Genomic DNA, 20564 nt, shown 5'->3' on the forward strand with positions numbered 1-20564 from the left:
TTATATAAATTTGACATATCTTGTTAAATGAGATGATTTCACATATCCTTCAGTTATATATAAGTTAAATCAGCTTACTGGATACTGTAACCACTCTCAAGGACTTCTCAGTACAAAAAGAAGAGGTGATACAGAAGGTAAGAATTAAAATTAAGTATTTGATAGAGACGAGACTAGAAACAATTTGGCACTAAGAAAGAAAAATGAAGGCTACCTGGACCAGAAGGTAATTTGTAAAGAACTGTAAAATGTTTTAAGCAATAGCAGCATTGTCAAGATAAGTGTGTCACCTCCTAAAATGGCATTTTGAAAAAGGAAATTTGATAATATTTGCAATAATATGGACTTTCTTATGCTATCCTCTATAAGAATACATTAGGCACTGATGTAGAGAGAATTAGTATAGTGTAAAATAAAAGTGAAGAACTTATCCAGATTACAGAAAAGAGAGGCAAAGAGACTGAAAATATGAAGGAGGATTGGTGACACAAAGCACAAAGATAAAAATGCACACTGTATATCTGGTTAGTTCCTAATGAAAATGCAATAATAGGATAAACTTGAAGCAGCAATAGCTGAGAACTTTCCAGAATTGAAGAAAGGTATCAAATGATTTAAGAAACCTGACACACCTCTAGCAGGAATTCTCCCTTGCCATATAGGAAACTGTAGGACAACAGATATAAAATGATGAAAGCCAGGGGGGAAAAGGCCTTCAAAGGAGTAACTATGCAAGTGAAAGCCAACCAGTCATCAATAATAGTGTAAATTAGAGGATAGTGGTAATTACATTTCAGTATGCTGGGAAAAACTGCCAACCTGAATGTCTGTACCCAGCAAATATGGGTTCTTTGTTCTTGTCAAGAACAAAGATGAGATGAATACATAAGCATCCAATCAAAGCTCAGTAAGTTTGCCACCAGACCTTCAGTAATGGAATTCTAAGTTCAGAGAGAAGAAAGTGTTTTCAGCTGTAAGGTCTTGAGATATTAGAAGGAATGAAGATCAAATAAAGTGGGAAATGTGTATGTAAAACAATCTGATTTTGTCTTTCGGGATTAACAAAGATGTAGCTAAAATAGAAGACAACAATAGCATATAAATTACGAGGGAATGTTCGAAGTTCCTTATTTTTTTAGGGAGAATTGTGATATATTAACTTTAGGCTTTAATATGTACATACTAAAATGTACAAAGTAACCACCAAAAGACAATTAGTGTATTATCTCAGGACTAGAAGAAGAAAAAATTTTGGAATGAGGAAAAACATATTCTAGAAGACAAGAAAGGGAAAGGGAAGAAAAGTAGAAAAGATATAATAAAGAATCACTGAAAATAAATTCAAATATTACTAATTATAATATAAAAGTACTAAGTGTACTTTTTGTACATAAGATAAAGAGGATATATCAAACACCTAAGCAAAAGAAAGCTGGTGAGCTATATTTAATATCAACAAAATGGGCTTTAAGGCAAAAAAATTACTAGACATAGGTTACTTTATATTCAGATCAATTCACATGAAAAATAAAATTCTGAAATTGAGTTTTTTATCTTATATACATCCAGAATTGATAACTTCAAGGAGAAAAGAGAAAACTTATAATGGAGTTGATATTAATGTACATTATAACATACCTCAGTTAATCAGGCAGACATAGAAACAATACTACTCCTAAAGAATATGTATGCTGCTACTGCTAAGTCGCTTCAGTCATGTCCGACTCTGTGCGACCCCATAGATGGAAGGGAATATAAATTACAAAGAGTATAGAGTACCACATTCAGGCCTGATGTTCAGCTAGTACACATTGGTTCAGCGGTACCAGTTGTTAAAATATTAATATATATCCATGGTGGTTGAATAGTTACTGCCCCAAGTTCACTGAGTGCCATCCTAGTACTTAATCACCTTCCATAGGATCTCCTAGAGTAACCCATTTGTGATAACTAGATTCTTGGGAGATCCAGAGATAAAAGGAGCAGTCAGATGAGAGTAATGGCACTACTGGAGGCACCATCCAAACGTTAATTCTCTTGACAAAGTGTGAACACCCACTGCAGGATAGAACCCGTGGCAGGTAAATGAGATCAGTGGGGTGGTTTATGGATGAATACCATATGGTTACAGATCCCTAATCTTATCATTCTTACCGAATTTCACCTTTATTTAGTGGTATAATTTTGCCAAAAGCCACTGAATACATACCCACCATAGGCATTAATAACACTCACTTTATTAATGAACATGACTGCCAAAATAGTCTTCTCTATATCAGAAACATTTAGTTGAGAGAACTGAGATGCAGAAAGGAGATTAAACACAAAGGATTTGTACTCTGGTTTATGGCCTTAACTACTGTATTACAATATGTCTCATCTGGGCTGAAGGATTAGGTTTGATATCATCAAATATGATGTATCAATTATTTTGTGACTTAGTTATTAATACAATTGAATGTAAAAATTAACAGCAAGTGTTATAAGGGCTAAAATTTTTCCAGTATACTTACTGTTAACTGGAGCAAAAGCTAAAAAGAGGATTCAGCTCCATGAACAATTTTATTGCTATTAAGAGTGATTTTTTTTTATATATCAAGACCACAAGTTACTTAATAACTACCTATTTATAAGGAATTTAAAAACTGAAATATAGTTGATTTACAATATTGTGTTAGTTTCAGGTGTATGGAAAAGTGACTTAGATACATGTATATTTTTTCAGATCTTTTTCCATTATAGATATTATAAGATGTTGACTATACTCTGTGCTATATAGTAAATCCTTGTTGCTTATCTATTTTATCTGTAGTGGTTTGTATCTGTTAATCTCCTACACCTAATTTATCATTCCTTCCTTCCTCTTTTGTAACCATAAGTTTGTTTTATATGAATGACTACCTGTTTAATGTGGAAATTCTTGGAGGGTCTTTATGCAGTTTCCTATGGCAGTTCATGGTCCAAACAAAGGCATCTGGGTCAAAGAGATAATTATGGCTACAATTTCTAAAATTAATAAATGTTTGGGAGTTAGTAGAATAATATGATAAACAATTTGAGTTAGAATTAATATCACTTGGCAAGCATTTTTATAACCTATAGGTTAGCCTGTTTTTATCTTTTAAATTTTAAATTTTTTATTCATATGTTAATTTATATTACTATTGAATATTTAGTATTTTTTAATATCACACTTATGTAACAGCTGCCTCATGGTTGTTTTTCCTTACACACACAAAGATGAGTTAAAAATTCCTTTCTTATAAGACCATGTATTTCAAAAGATTGTCATTAAATAGTTTCTCAGGATAATGTGATTGCTAGAAATTAATAGCATGTATTTTCAAGTTAAATATATATAAGTAAAAATTTATAAATAGCTCATAAGTCAAAGTAGAAATGATAATGGAAAGTAGAAATATTTAGAACTAAATGAAAATACCACATCTCAAAAGTTGTGGGATATAAATAAATCTGTACTTAGTATGAAAATTATGATTTTTAATAAACTAGAAAGGAAGACAAGGAAAATTAATTATCTGAGTATCTGTCTCAAGAAATAATAACAGAATAGTGAAGTTATAACAAAGTAAATCTGAAGAAAACCAAAGGAAGGAAATACAGAAATATAGCGTAAAACTACTGAAATTCTAAAAATCAAGTAGAAATACTCAACAGAAAGATTTGTCTTTGAAAAGACAAAGAATAATGAAACATGCTCATTAAACTGATCAATAGAATATCCAGATAAACAATATTTAGAGTGAGAAGGGGGATATAATTTTAGATGTAAGAAGCAGAGATTGTACCTTTCCAGAAGTAGCAGGATAGGTGGTTTGGACCAATCCTCCAACTGAGAATAATTAGAAAAGCTACAGGAAAACATCAGTATCTAATATAAGATATAAACAGTTATGTTTGAAGGAAGTAGAGAACTGAGGCAGTGAGGAAATTTCAGGGCCAAGCTCTGCAAAAGGAGGGTAAACAGAGATGTGAATCCACCTTTTTAGCCAACTGAATGTAGCAATATGGTAGAAATGAAAGATTGATTTGACATTAGAAAATACATTAATTGTAAATCACTACATTAACATATTAAAAGAAAACTATAGGATAATTTCAATAAATGTTAGAAAATATTTCATATAGTTTAATGTATATTAATGAGAAAAAATGTAACAGATTTGAGGTAGAAGAGAATTTCCTTAATCCACTAGTAGGAATCTACCAAAACAAACAAACAAACCTTATAGCAAACACTGTGCTTAATGATGAAATGGTGAATGTATTCTTAAAGATCAGGAATAAGACAAGAGTGCTTGCTATATAAACATTTCTGTTCAACATTGTACTGAAGGTCCTAGCCAGTGCAGCAAAGGCAAAAAGTATTAAAAATAAGAAAGCAGTTATTTGTAGATGACTAATGATAATTGACAAAGAAAACCTAAAATAACATGTGATAAATATTAAAATAAGATAGATGAATAAATAACATTTAAAAAATCAGTTGGCCTTCTGTATACCAACAACAAATGAATCAAAATTTTAAAAAGAACATTTACAAGAGCATCAAAAAATATCTCAAGTACCCAGGAATAGATCTAATGAAAGATAGGCATGATCTACATGGAGAAAATCTCCATTGTAAATGGAGATATGCCATGTTCAAGTATTGGAAGTCTCTGTATTGTAAAACTATCAACTCCATGTAAACTTTTCTATAGATTTATTACAACCTCAAAATCCACAGGTGGATATGTGTGTGTATGTATAACTTCCTATGTCAATTCTAAATGTATAAGGATGTACAAAGAATTGTTATAGTTCTCTTGCTAAGAATATCTTAAATATATGGAAAACGGTGCATATTACTGATGCAATGATATAAATTCTACCAGATTAATTTGTAAAGTCACTGCATCCTAATAAAAATACCAACAAGATTTTTTAGTAGGACCTGACATGCTATATCTAAAATTCATTTGGAGAAGACAGTATGACATTAGCTTCCCCTAAAAATGTTTATTAGGGCAGTGAGGGGGTCTTGCTTGGCTACTTGCCAGACCTTTTAGAAATTGAATGAAATAGAATATAGAGTCCTAAAAGAAAATCTATATATGATAAAGATGGAATTTACAAAGTATAGAGTTTGATGTTGGGACAAATGACATCCAGTTTTAAAAGTTACAAATTATGCCATGTACAAAAATAGATTATATTAAAATGAAAAAATGACTGTCAGTCTTACTGATCTTTTAATAGCTCTCTTGTTTATAATGTTTAATATTAAGACTTTGAAAAAATGATTGATTCATTACTTTTATGCATGAAAAGAAGACAAGTTCATTTCATGACTCTTCTAAACAAAAAGAAATATTTATGCATCTTCTAAAATTAGATATATTTGAATATTTTTACTCATGGTAGTCAACTAATACAAAAATCCTTCAGATGTTATTAAATTTTTTAAATTCGGATACCTCACAAAAGGATTTAAGCAGACACCCTTTAAAGGATAATTTCATGATTTCTAAATATGGAAATGACTTCAATTTGGTAGATGTTTACCCTTACCTTGTAAAACATATGTTCTGAATTTTAAAGTTTGGCCATTTAGAATTCTATCTTATGCACTTTCATCTTAAAGTGTAAAAATCCCATGTGCTTTTGGAATTATAAATTAAAAAGATTGCACTTCAGAATTTCATTTGAAAGTAAAATCAATCAATTTCAATCCTGAATTGAAATCAGTTCAAGATTTTGTTTGCTAGGTCTGAATCTAAAAGATTAAAGTGACAAACCTTTAGCCAGACTCATCAAGAAAAAAAGAATCAAATCAACAAAATTAGAAATGACAAAGGAGAGGTTACAACAAACAATGCAGAAATAAAAAGGATTATAAGAGACTGTTATGAACAACTATATGGCAATAAAATGGATAACCTAAAAGAAATGGACAGATTCTTAGAAAAGTGCAATCTTTCAAGACTGAACCAGGAAGAAATAGAAATTATGACCAACCCAATTACAAGCACTGAAATTGAAGCTGTGATCAAAAATCTCCCAAAAAACAAAAGCCCAGGACCAGATGGCTTTATAGGAGAATTCTGTCAAACATTTAGAGAAGAGCTAATGCCTATTCTTCTAAAACTTTCAAAAAATTGCAGAGGAAGGAACATTTCCAAACTCCTTCTTTGAGGCCACCATCACCCTGATACCAAAACCAGACAAAGACAACACAAAGAAAACTATAAGCCAATATCACTGATGAACATAGATGCAAAAATCCTCAACAAAATTTTAGCAAAAAAATTCAACACATCGAAACTCTCATACACCATGATCAAGTTGGGTTTATTCCAGGAATGCAAGGATTCTTCAATATATGCAGATCAATCAATGTGATATACACCCTATTAACAAATTGAAAGATAAAAGCCATAAGATAATCTCAATAGATGCAGAAAAAGCCTTTGACAAAATTCAGCACCCATTTATGATTAAAACTCTTCCAAAAAAGGGCATAGAAGGAACCTACCTCAACATAGTAAAAGCAAACATTATTCTCAGTGGTTGGTGAAAAACTGAAAGCATTCCCCCAAAGATCAGAAACAAGACAAGGGTGTCCACTTTCACCACTATTCAACATAGTTCTGGAAGTCCTAGCCACAGCAGTCAGAGAAGAAAAGAAATAGAAGGAATCCAGATCGGAAAAGAGGAAGTAATGCTCTCACTGTTTGCAGATGACATGATACTGTACATAGAAAACCCTAACGATAGTATCGGAAAATTACTAGAGCTAATCAGTGAATTTAGCGAGGTTGTAGGATACAAAATCAATACATAGAAATCACTTGCATTTCTATATACTAACTGAAAAATCAGAGAAATTAAGGATTCAATCCCATTCACCATTGCAACAAAAAGAATTAAATATCTTGGAATAAACTTACTTAAGGAGACAAAAGAACTGTACACAGAAAATTATAAGACACTGATGAAAGAAATCAAAGATGACATAAAAAGATGGAGAGATATTCCATGTTCCTGGGTAGGAAGACTCAATATTGTGAAAACGATTATACCACCAAATGCAATCTACAGATTCAGTGCAATCCCTATCAAATTACCAATGGCAATTTTCACAGAACTAGAACAAAAAGTTTCACAGTTCATATGGAAACACAAAAGACCCTGAACAGCCAAAGCAGTCTTGAGAAAGAAGAATGGAGCTGGAGGAATCAACCTCCCTGACTTCAGATTATACAACAAAGAACAGTATGGCAGTGACACAAAAACAGAAATATAGACCAATAGAACAAGATAGAAAGCCCAGAAATAAACCCATGCACCTACGGGGCCCTTGTTTTTGACAAAGGAGGCAAGAATATACAATGGGGCAAAGACAGCCTCTTCAATAAATGATGCTGGAAAAACTGGACAGCTACATGTAAAAGTATGAATTTAGAACACTTCCTAACACCATACACAAAGATAAACTCAAAATGGATTAAAGACCTAAATGTAAGACTAGAAACTATAAAACTCTTAGAGGAAAACATAGGCAGAACACTCAATGACATAAATCAAAGCAAGATCCTCTGTGACCCACCTCCTAGAGTAATGGAAATAAAAACAAAAGTAAGCAAGTGGGACCAGATTAAACTTAAAAACTTTTGCACAGCAAAGGAAACTATAAGCAAGGTGATAAGATAACCTTCAGAATGGGAAAAAGTAATAGCAAATGAAACAACTGACAAAGGATTAATTTCCAAAATATACAAGCAGCTCATAAAACTCAGTGGTGGGAAAAATAAACAATTCAGAGTGGGGAAAAGACCTAAACAAACATTTCTCCAAAGAAGACATACACATGGCTAACAAACATGTGGAAAGATGATGCTCAACATCGCTCATTATTAGAGAAATGCAAATCAAAACCACAATGAGATATCACCTCATACTGGTCAGAAGGGCCATTACCAAAAAGTCTACAAACAATAAATGCTGGAGAAGGTGTGGAGAAAAGGGAATGCTCTTGCACTGTTGGTGGGAGTGTAAATTGATACAGTCACTATGGAAGATGGTATGGAGATTCCTTAAAAAACTAGGAATAAAACCACCATATGACCCAGCAATCCCACTCCTAGGCATATACCCTGAGGAAAACAGGGTTGAAAAAGACTCATGTATCCCATTGTTTATTGCAGAACTATACAATATCTAGAGGCGAAGGCAATGGCAACCCACTCCAGTACTCTTGCCTGGAAAATCCCATGGATGGAGGAGCCAGGTAGACTGCAGTCCATAGGGTTGCTAAGAGTCGGGCATGACTGAGTGACTTCGCTTTCACTTTTCACTTTCATGCACTGGAGAAGGAAATGGCAACCCACTCCAGTGTTCTTGCTTGGAGAATCCCAGGGATGGAGGAGCCTAGTGGGCTGCCATCTATGGGGTCGCACAGAGTTGGACACCATTGAAGCAACTTAGCAGCAGCAGCAGCATACAATATCTAGAACATGGAAGCAACCTAGATGTCCATCGACAGATGAATGGATAAAGAAGTTTTATCCACAATAGAGTATTACTCAGCCGTAAAAAGGAATGCATTTGAGTCAGTTCTGATGAGGTGGATTAACCTAGAACCTATTATATAGAGTGAAGTGAGTCAGAAAGAGAAAGATAATACACAGATATGGAATATAGAAAAATGGTACTGAAGAATTTATTTATAGGGCAGCAATGGAGAAACATGTAGAGAATAGACTTATGGACATGGGGAGAGGGGAGGAGAGGGTGAGATGTATGGGAAGAGTAACATGGAAACTTATATTACCATATACAAAATAGATAGCCATCGGGAATTTGCTGTATGGCTCAGTAAACTCAAACATGGGCTCTGTATCAGCCTAGAGTGGTGGGATGGGGAGGGAGATGGGAGGGAGGTTCAAAAGGGAGCAGATAAGGTATACTTATGGCTAATTCCACCCTGCTTATTTAACTTATATGCAGAATACATCATGAGAAACGCTGGGCTGGAAGAAGCCCAAGCTGGAATCAAGATTGCCGGGAGAAATATCAATAACCTCATATGCAGATGACACCACCCTTAAGGCAGAAAGTGAAGAGGACCTAAAAAGCCTCGTGATAAAAGTGAAAGTGAAGAGTGAAAAAGTTGGCTTAAAGCTCAACATTCAGAAAATGAAGATCATGGCATCTGGTGTCATCACTTCATGGGAAATAGATGGGGAAATAGTAGAAACAGTGTCAGACTTTATTTTTTTGGGCTCCAAAATCACTGCAGATGGTGACTGCAGCCATGAAATTAAAAGATGCTTACTCCTTGGAAGAAAAGTTATGACCAACCTGGATAGCATATTGAAAAGCAGAGACATTACTTTCCCAAAAAAGGTCCGTCTAGTCAAAGCTATGGTTTTTCCAGTAGTCATGTATGGATATGAGAGTTGGACTGTGAAGAAAGCTGAGCGCCAAAGAATTGATGCTTTTGAACTGTGGTGTTGGAGAAGACTCTTGAGAGTCCCTTGGATTGCAAGGAGATCCAACCAGTCCATTCTAAAGGAGATCAGTCCTGGGTGTTTTTTGGAAGGACTGATGCTAAAGCTGAAACTCCAGTACTTTGGCCACCTCATGGGAAGAGTTGACTCATTGGAAAAGACTCTGATGCTGGGAGGGATTGGGGGCAGGAGGAGAAGGGGACGACAGAGGATGAGATGGCTGGATGGCATCACTGACTCGATGGACGTGAGTCTGAGTGAACTCCGGGAGTTGGTGATGGACAGGGAGGCCTGGCGTGCTGCGATTCATGGGGTTGCAAAGGGTTGGACATGACTGAGCCACTGAACTGAACTGAACTGATGGTTGATTCATGTTGAGGTTTGACAGAAAACAACAAAATTCTGTAAAGCAATTATCCTTCAATAAAAAAGTTTAAAAAATGGTGTTTGTAAAAGGTTTATAAAAGTGTAATTTTGTAATAGGAAAGGGCTGAAACAAGAAACAGTACTAAAATCCGTAAAAGAAAAGGTTTAGTTTGACTAAAACTGGTTTGGTAGGATGTATGCTAGACCTTTGAGTGCATTTTAATAGTTACTGATGAAGAATTGCCTAAATTATATGATCTTTCCCTAAGTTGCCTCATTTAAGCATATTTTTCTGAAGCCAGCTTTTCTCATGTAAAAATACGTTTTAGGCTCCTTCATATGCATATAAAGTTATCCTTTTTAAGTGTTGCACCATTTTGCAAAGTATTACATACTGTGGCTTATATAATCAATCTTTCTTTCATGTACATTTAGGTTACTTCCAATTTCTCCATACAATGAAGCATATCTTTATATGTGCTTCTTTGTATTTGGAAGTTGTTATTTCTCTAGATTGGTTTCTCAGAAAAAAAATGCTGAGATAAAAGATATGCACGTTTAAAATTTTGTTAGATACGGGTACTCTCCATACAAGCTGCATCCAGCTTATACTTCTCTATAATGTATGAGACTGTTGTTTCCTACTACTACTTGCAACAGTGAATAGTCTCAATCTTTTAAATATTTGCTACTAATGTGGACAGAAGTTATTCATCTATATCTTATATAGTCATAAATAGATGAATATCAATAAAACAAGAGGATGCTAAGTAAACTAAGAGAAATGTGTCATTTCCTTCCAGGTCAGTGCTGACAGTTGCTTGTGAACAGACTGAAGTTCTACTTTTTGATCCTATATCTTCAAAGCACATAAAAACACTTTCTGAAGCTCATGAAGACTGTGTAAATAATATAAGGTTAGTATTACCATGAGAAAGTAAACTTTATTAATGTGACCCAAAATATTCTGTTTTGGAAGTTAGTGAAAATTTATAATACCTTGACCAGCAGTACTAGATGGTACACATTTGTGAACTGTGCAACTTATCCTTTTAATTACAAAAGTTACTGTTAACCATTTTGGATTGGAATCTTTCTGAAATGCATTTTCACTTCCATATGATTTTACCTTTTCTCTTTGTGTATTAGGGCCATCATTATGAACCTCAGCCATGTATTTTGTTAGTCCTGTAATGCTTTGGGGCAGTGCCATTGCTTAGCCTCTCTCACCACCAGCCCCCAGATTCAAACTATTGAGGGGAAGAAAACAGATAGGCACAGAGAACTTCTTTATTGTTTGAAGCTCCTTAAATTCTCAATAATGTGGGAAATAACAGTTGTATAGTTTGGTGGACTAATACATAGTCATTAAAATGATGATTACAGATGTTGGATATCAACATGGACAAATACTTGAAATAGAACAGGTTAAAATCAAAAACTGTATAAATATGACATGATCAGAAGAAAAAGGTTAGAGGAAGTATTTTAAAATGCCTACAGTGGATGTATTAGAATGAATGGATTATGAGTAGTTTTCTGTTTTCAAAACTATATAATGAGATGATATGACTTTTGTAATGATTACTTTTAATTATCAAAAAAAGAAGAAATGCTCCAAACATATAGAACAGTAGGTTAAATAGCACAAAAGATACAGCTAGGCTCTGAAACAACATAAACATCTTTGTGGCCATATGGCCAGACTGGAACACACACAACAAGCTGTTACAGAGTTGAAGACACAAGCCCACTGGGTTTTCAGGCTTGCACTGACATGTAATAGTTTAGCTCCTGTCAGGAATCAAAAATGCTAAAGTATTTCATGTGAGGCAGGAACTAGAGCCAGAATTATTACATGAAGCCAGGGGTTTAGTTGGAATATCTGTCCCATATTTGTGAAAGGCTGAAAAAAGGGAAAAGCTGTTAATTACTTGGGGCTATAGCTTTTAGCTGATAAAGATTTATATAGCCTCATGACCATGAATTGAATGAAGCCATTGCTGAGTCGGTGATTGAAGGTGCATATGTGATAGATCCAATATCATCATGAAACTGGAGGCTTTGATCCCAGTGAGACCAAGTAGTGGATTTGGGTCCAGAAATCCAAATAGGACAACTATAAAATCATTAAATAGGAAAAGAGAAAGAAATTGTTTTTTCATCTTTCTTACTCAAAAGAGTCTACAACCAAAATTCTAAAACTCATTAAGGTAATCTAATATTAATATAACAAAATCAGCAACTGGAACAGGCATTTTCTCCAGATGAAATTACTTTTATGGAGTAGTCCAACAAAGGCTTTATTTTAAAAAATGAATTATTTATTTTTTTTGACTAGGTAATACATGCACGTGGTACAAAATTCAAAGGTACAAAAGGGTAAACAGTGAAAAGTAAGTCTATCTCCCACCTCTGTCCCCTAGCCACCCAGTTCCTCTCCCCAGAGGCAACCACTATTACCAATTTCTTGGTATCTTTTCTGAAATAGTTTATGCATGTACAAACATATATACACATACACTCATACATGTGCACACACACACGCACACATATATATGTATACACTTTTATATAAATGGTAGCATTCTACACATACTAACACATACCTTGGCTTTTTCACTTAATGACATATTTAGAGATCATTCCGTATTTGTACCTGTGGGATGGTTTTATTCTTTTTAACGGCTGCATAGTATTCCATTGATTGGAAGACACTTTAAATCATTTTTAGGGTGCTCAAATAAGTTAACAGAAAAAAAAAAGTTAACAGATACTTTCCATTAATAGAGAGCTCAAAAGAGATGAAACGAATAGGTTAATATGGAAAAGAAGTAACTAGAACTTTTATAAATTAAAAATGTAGTTGGTATATTAAAAACTTAATAGGTGGTAATTACTAACCTTTACACCACTGATGAGAGAATTAATGGGTTGGAAAATATTACTAAGAATTTTACCTAAAGATTAATTGAGATATGTAATATATCAAATACAGAAAAAAAGAAGTTGCAGAGATTGGAGGAGAACTAAATTTTGAAGACACAAAGGCTGAGAATTTTTTGCATTGAAGAAAGACCTGAATTCTTGAATTAAGAGTAAACTGTAGTGTTTAGTAGGTTAAACAAAGAAATTCACATCTAGACAGGTTGTGATGAAACTTTAGGATATCAAAAATAAAGAAAATCTTACCACCAAAGTTAGAAGCCAGATTATCTATGGAGCTATGATAATTAAACTACGTGATTTCTTATCACCAATAGTTGATGCTAGAAGAAAAAGGAGTAATATCTTAAATATCAGTACTCAGACAAAGTAGTGTTTAATACCATTTCATATCCAGATAAATTCTTATTCTAGGATAAATAATTTCAATTAGATATAATAATTATAAATGCTATTATTAATAGAAGATAGATTAGGATTTTAGGGGGAAGAAGGTTCATTTAAAACAAAGTTATAATGAAAGCTCTAGATTAGCACTATCTTAAAAATTTTCTAGTAGTCACATAAAGACACTAATTTTTGCTCCAGTATGCCTAAAATGTTATTATTTCAACATGCAATCAGTATAAAAAATACCGAGATATTTTACTTCCTTTTTTTTTTTCATGCTAAATCTTCAAAATCCAGTGTATATTTTAAACTTAGAGCACATCTTGAGGCAGACTGGCCACATATTAAGGACTCAAAAGCAACATGTGTCTAATGGCTACCAAATTGCACAGTGTAGCTCTGGATGGTGACAACAAATAGGTTGTATGGGTGAAGGAGTTTTGTTCAGTGGGAAGGTATAACATTTAAGGTTCACATCATGTTTAGGAAGAGGATAGAAATACTAAGTAATTTCTGACTCTTTTAGAACAATTTATGATTAAATATATATGATAAAAAATTAATACAAATTTCATTTATAGCTTTCAAACCAGCAAAGTGGTGCAGGGGGTGGCAGAGACTATTAAAAACTTGATCAGTAAACAGAAGGAAAGCTTAAAAAAGTAAAAATAAAAAAGGAAAGGAAAGATAAATAGAAAACAAGAAGTAGAAATAGGTCCAAAATATTAATAGTCTGCATTTACATATAAATGAATTGATCTTCTTTATTAAAAGATAGCAATTTGAATAAAAAACAAGATCACACATATACTCTTTATGGAGATACCAAAAATAAAACTACCCAAAAATGGGAAAAGAAAATTGATGTAGGTTATCCCTATTGAACAGATGGAAGACCAAAGGCTTTCTTTAATAAGGATAAAGTGCAACTACATATTAAATGAAAAATCCACCAAGCATATATAATAATCCTGAACTTGTATACAACTTGAAATTAAGAAAGCAAAAACAGAATAATAAGGAATTACTAATACATGTCTATAATCATAGTAAGAAATTTTAATACAAAAATTGGTAAATCAAGCAAATAAAAATTAAGTTGTAAAATATTTTAAATACTTTGAATAACCTTTCTGCTAAAAACAGAAATGTTGGATAATTTTTTTTAAATATTGTTTTAATGTAGAGTTGAGCTGATAAGAAAGTAAGGACTCCTAGGGCCAAAAATGAAGTGGAAGCAAGAATGCAAAGAATTAAACATGTATTCCGCTGGCTTTTACCCTGGAGGCATCTGCTAAATGCCTGTGACTCTCTGAGTTTCTGTTTTGACAGGTATGAGAAGTACAAAGGACAGGAGAGTTAATTCTACATCCAGTTCAAGGTGAGGAGTCTAGTAGAAAACTATGCATAAGACTGGGGCTACAAATTCTGCAGAGGGCTACAGTTTCAGCATAAAGGTTTTCTAGAAATAAACCACCTTGTTCATCTAGACTGTGGCATTGGGTAGAGGCATGTCAAAAATCTCTGTGAGTTACTAACCGCAAGTTAGCCTTCATACAGCCTTTACACTGCCTTATGGTCCAAACCCCTCCAGCCAGCAATTTTAAATTGGTTCCAGCTTACTAGTGCTGTGAGGTACCTGTAAGAAGAAATGCAAATCTCTGGAGGAAAAAACTCAGTATTATAAAGAAGTCAGTTCTTCCCCCAAAGTAGTCTATGAATTTAGTGCAGTTTTAATAAAAATCCCAACAGGTTTTTTTTTTTTTTTTTTAAAGGTTTTTTTTTTTTTTTAAACTTGATATAAAAGTTCATACTTAACAGTAAAGCACCAAGAATGTCTGAGAAAACTTCGAGGAAGACTGAGATGATAAGAGTACCCACCCCTCCAGATACCAGACCTTATCTTAGGACAGGGATAAATTAAATGACCAATGAAATGAAATAGAACTTCCAGAAACAGACACATGCCTACATGAAAATTTGATTTATGACAGCAGGTTATTTACAAACCAGTGGGGGGAAATGGAAAAGAGATTGGTTTTGTGTGTGTGTGTGTATATATATATATATATAAAAGACGAAAATGAAATTAGATTTCTACCTCATACCATAACTAAAAATAACTGCCAGTTTGTTTTTAGAAGAAATATAGAATATATTTATATTCTAAGTACAACAAAGGATTCTTTTTAAGACACACCAAAAAAGTATAAACCATTAAGGATTGATAAAGTCACCTATATTAAAATTTAAAACTTCGTTGTAACTAAAGACATAACAGTGTGAGAAGATGAGCGATAAGCTGGTGGGAGAAGATATTTTCTATGCACATAGCCAAGAAAAGGATTAGTATCCAGAATATATGAATAAATTACCTTAAAGCAAAATAGGCAGAGACTCACTAAGAGAAAAATATCAGTAAAATGAGCAATAAATATGGAAAGATTTTCAAGCTTACCAGTTATCATCGAAATGCAAATAAAATAGCAATAAAGAACAAGTATTGGTAAAGATGCTGAAAAGTAGACACTTAGATATTATTGATGGAGTATAAATTGGTAAGATTATTTTGAGCAATTTAGCAATATCTGGTTAAAATTGAATATCAGTTGTTTAAAAGAAACCACATATGAATGAAGCAATGTGAAAGAAGTTTCATTATAGCATTGTCAATAATAGAAGTTGGAAACAAATCTCCATCAAGAGGACTATAAATAAATTGTATACTCATACAATGGAATACTATACAGCAGTTAAAATAAATGAAGTAGAAGCATCAGCATCTGAGATGTATCTCAGAAATTCAGGATTGAGCCAGAAAAACAAATTGTAGAATGAGCTGTACACACTTCATTAAATACTGACAAAATAAGTTGAATGCAAAACAAAACTAAATTGCTTATGGATGGATATACAGTTATGAATTCATAGTATTAAAAACTTGCAAGGGGAGTAACAAACAAATTTTGGATAGTGGTTCCCTCTGGAGAGGGAGGGAGGGGAATGGGATTGGGGAGGGATATACAGGGTTCTTTGATTGTGTTTGTAATGCTCAAAAAAAAATCTAAAAGATAACCAAATGTTAAAATTTGATAAAGCTGGGTGGTGGGTATCACAGGTGTTTGTTATATTCTTCATAATTTTATGTTTCTAATATTTTTACAATTTAAAAATTTCTCATCTCAGAAAAGACATGTCAGGTTCTTTGCCCCTACGCAAAATGACCTCTGACTAATTTGCTGTTAGAATCTGTGTTCTTTTTCAATATCAGTTCTCATCTGCTGCTGTCAGTGTGCTTGCTCTAGTACCTGATACAAATTTGGATTTGCTTCTTATCTGTTTGTTAGAAAAACAGATTATGAAGCCATTTAGAAGTACATAAGTGTTTTGAATAAACATCAGAAAGATCCTCTGGCATGAGCTTAAGTGTGCATTACTTATTAATAATACTAACTTCCATTTTTTGAGTGCTTACCATGTGCCAAACCTTTTGTGAAGCACTTTTAATACACTATATTGTTGAATCCTCACAGTATCCTGATGTGAGACAGATATTGTACCCATTTTTAAGGAATGAAGAAACTGCAACTCAGATACAGAGATTTGCCTATGCTCTTATATATAGTAAGTGATGGAGCTGGAATTCATACTTAGTTCCATTGGACCACCTCAATGTACTGTTCAGAGATACAGGCGTGCGTTTCCCAGTTTGGTTCTAGGTAGTCATTTTCCGCATACTTAGTACTGTTTTGTAGTTCATTTCTTAGTTTTGAGGTTTGCTTATCTTGTAAAGTTAAAATACTGATATTTGTATTTTCTATTGCTTCATGTAAAAGTAAGGGAGAAAATATGTAATTTAAATTCTTAAGCCCATTATACAGCCTTTTTTCTCATTCATGAGGACTCTGTATGAGGATTTGAGGCCATATAATAATCAAGGTTCCCTAGTTATGAGGTTGCAAGAGGAAGTGAAGTTATCATAAGACTACTTAGCAACATGGCAGTTAAAAAAAAATCAGTGCCCATTTAAATATTCTAGGATCTTCTTTTCCTTCCTATTGTCTTTGTTGGTCTTTTTCTGATTGTTATATTTCAGACAATATAATGTAGGTACAGTGCTGGGGTCCAGCCCCGGTGGGTGCAGGGTAATTCGAAGGTGGGGACGGAATCGGTGTCCTGGAAAAAACTTATTTAGTTACAGATATATAGAGAGATTAGAAACGGATAGAGTAGTAGGAAAATTAGTGGAGAAAAAGAGGCTGAATAACTGGTTTACATGGAATACCAATCACCACTTACGTAGGCCACAGGCGTCTTTCCATTTTCCCAAAGGAAAGGAGGCACTGAGGCTTCCCGGTCTGATCTCAGAAGCCCAGGCAGAATTAGCAGGCTTGGTGAGTACCCACATTTCAGATGGGAATTCAGCCAGGAAAGTGGGGAGCAAGAAAGAAACGACACGGGGGAATCAGTCTTTCCAGAAACTGATCCGATTTCTTTATTTTTCAGGTTTGTTTATATACCTTTTTGTTATACATAGGGATGAATACAGAGTCACGTGGGGGTCAGCAGACCTCACCCTTGTCACAATCAGGTGCTTCATATAAAATTATACAAAGGTCTTATGAGTTTCATCATCTTCTGGCCATGAGGTCTGCTGACATTTTATGGCCCTTTCTGATACCGGTCAGTTAACCAGAAAACTTATTTTTCCAGGGGTGATTTTTTCTTAAATCAGGCGCCACCCTCCAAATAAAGTTGCATTCCTATAGGGTGAGGGTGTAGTGAGTTACAATCAAGAAAGGAATTTACTTAACCTAAGGTTTAACATGATTAATCTTAAAGTTAATACTTATTTCTCCTATATGCTAGTTATATTCATTATAAGGGCAGGAATATGGAGATTTAGCAGCAAATATTGGCTCAACAAATGTAAACCCTTCACCAATGTTCCCCTTAAGATCTATTTTGTCTTAAGATAGTGATAAAGTTACATTTTTACATAGCATAGTGATTTATAACAAAGTACAGTGATCTATAACAAAAGAGAAAATTCATTAACTCAAAAAGCCTAGTATTGCTAACATCAAAAAACTACTATATTTCCTTTTCTATGTTCTAAATACATTGATTAATATATTCCCAGGTGCCTAAGGATATGGAGGCCTGATGGCAATCATTGACTCATCAATGAAAAAAGCCCTGTGCTAATACTCCAAACTCTCTGTGCTGTTTATGGTTGAGAGGTTGTCACACGAGCTAGTCTGTCAGCAGAGAGGTTTGACCTGAGACATCCTTGTCACACCCAGGGCAGGGAATTAGCAGTAATTATTGTCATGACAAATGAAAAAAACCCTTCACCAATATAATTCCTAATCAACCCACTAATACTATACTAATGACCTTCTAACTTCTCAAAAGAGTCTGTATTTAGAAAGTTTTAAAACATCCTGTGCCTCTCACAGTTGGGAGGCTGTAAACAATCACATTCGGCTGGGCGAGCCTGATCAGGCAGGCCAGAGAACCTTCAGAGTTTATAAGTTGAAACACTCTTGTCACGCCCAGGAATTTTTATTAACTGGAGCTGCAAGTTAACTCCTTCTCTGAGAGAAATGGTTATGGGGGAGAGCTCCCCATAAAGTACTCTGGTTTTGGGGGTAGATGCTCGGGAACAGGAGGTTTCCTGAGGCTTGATCATGTCTTTGCGTATGCCAAGCTTCCTTCTTCATGACCTTTGCCATGGGCGGAGTTCCTCACGCTGGCTCCCAACAGTACAGTCCTTATCATGGGGAACATGAAATTTCTGATCTTGTAAAGGATGTACAATTTTGCAAGACCCTGAGAAGTGATATTAAAGAACTGGTCAAAATCATTGGCAAATGAGGATATGATAGAGTTAGACCAGTTATCAGAAAAAAGAGAATGACAGAATTGATGACATGATAGAAACTTCAGAGAATTAAGTGAATATCTCATAGGACTAAGGGAAAGACCTTTGGGAAAATTGATGAAGATCTTGAACATTATACAGAAATGGCTCTCTTTTTATTACAGTACAGAATTCAAATGTGAAGTAAGGGAGTTGGTCCATATTCTGCATCATAATTTCGTTGGAAATGTTATGTAAAAACCCATACATTTAATTTATTCTTTTTCTAAGAATTTGCATATAATTAAATGTAAAAAGGCTTATTATATGAGTTTGATTTTATTTCCCTTGTACAATGAAATGTTGGTACCTGTTTTAAGAAAATTCAATTTCAGTTGCTGTTATCCTTTACCAGCCATCCTCTGAAAATGAAAACCTCAATTTATCCAGAGCTCCTATAGTCATGTGTTAGAGTTAAATGGCATTCTATTATATCCTAGGCTTCCTTGGTGGCTCAGTGGTAAAGAATCTGCCTGTCAGAGCAGAGGACGTAGGTTCGATCCCTGAGTCAGAGAGATCCCTTGGAGAGGGAAATGGCAATCCATTCCAGTATTCTTTTGTGGGAAATCCCATAGATAATGGAGCCTGATGGGCTACAGTCCATCGGGTTGCAAAGAGTCTGACACCACTTGTCAAGTGAGCACACATTATGTCCTAGAGCCAGACATCCTGGTGTGTGAAGTCAAGTGGGCCTTAGGAAGCATTATTATGAACAAAGCAAGTGGAGGTGATGGAATTCCAGCTGAGCTATTTAAAATCCTAAAAGATGATGCAGTTAAACTGTAGCACTCATTATGCCAGCAAATTTGGAAAACTCAGCAGTGGCCATAGGACTGACTGGAAAAGGTCACTTTTCATTCCAGTCCTTAAAGAAGGGCAATGCCAAAGAATGTTCAAACTACCATACAGTTGTGCTCATTTCACATCTAGCAAGGTTTTGCTTAAAATCCTTCAAGCTAGGCTTCAGCAGTGCATGAACTGAGAACTTCCACATGTACAGACTAGGGTTTGAAGAGGCAGAGAAACCAGAGATCAAGTTGCCAACATTCGTTGGATCATGGAGAAAACAAGGGAATTCCAGAAAAACATCTACTTTTGCTTCATTGACTATGCTAAAGCCTTTGTGTGGAACACAACAAACTGGAGAATTCTTAAGAAGATAGGAGTACGGACCACCTTACTTGTCTCCTGAGAAACCTGTATGCTGGTCAAGAAGCAACAGTTAGCACTGGACATGGAACAACTAACTAGTTCAAAATTGGGAAAGGAGTATGACAAGGCTGTATATTGTCACCCTACTTATTTAACTCATATGCAGAAAGGCTGGGCTGGATAAATCACAAGCTGGAATCAAGATTGCTGGGAGAAATATCAACAACCTCAGATATGCAGATGATACCACTCTAATGGCAGAAAGTAAA

General features: G+C 34.4%; 1 protein-coding gene across 1 annotated transcript in view; it reads left to right on the top strand.

Moving 5' to 3' along the window:
- Positions 1-20564, top strand: part of DCAF10 (DDB1 and CUL4 associated factor 10) — a 59302-nt gene that overhangs the window by 3828 nt on the left and 34910 nt on the right. The window contains exon 2 of the mRNA XM_040225724.1: positions 10685-10798. Coding sequence (XP_040081658.1) covers positions 10685-10798 — 114 coding nt within the window. The remainder of the gene's footprint in view (positions 1-10684; positions 10799-20564) is intronic.

Source organism: Oryx dammah, unplaced genomic scaffold (genome assembly GCF_014754425.2).
Source record: "Oryx dammah isolate SB20612 unplaced genomic scaffold, SCBI_Odam_1.1 HiC_scaffold_1, whole genome shotgun sequence".
NCBI classification, from domain to species: Eukaryota; Metazoa; Chordata; class Mammalia; order Artiodactyla; family Bovidae; genus Oryx; species Oryx dammah.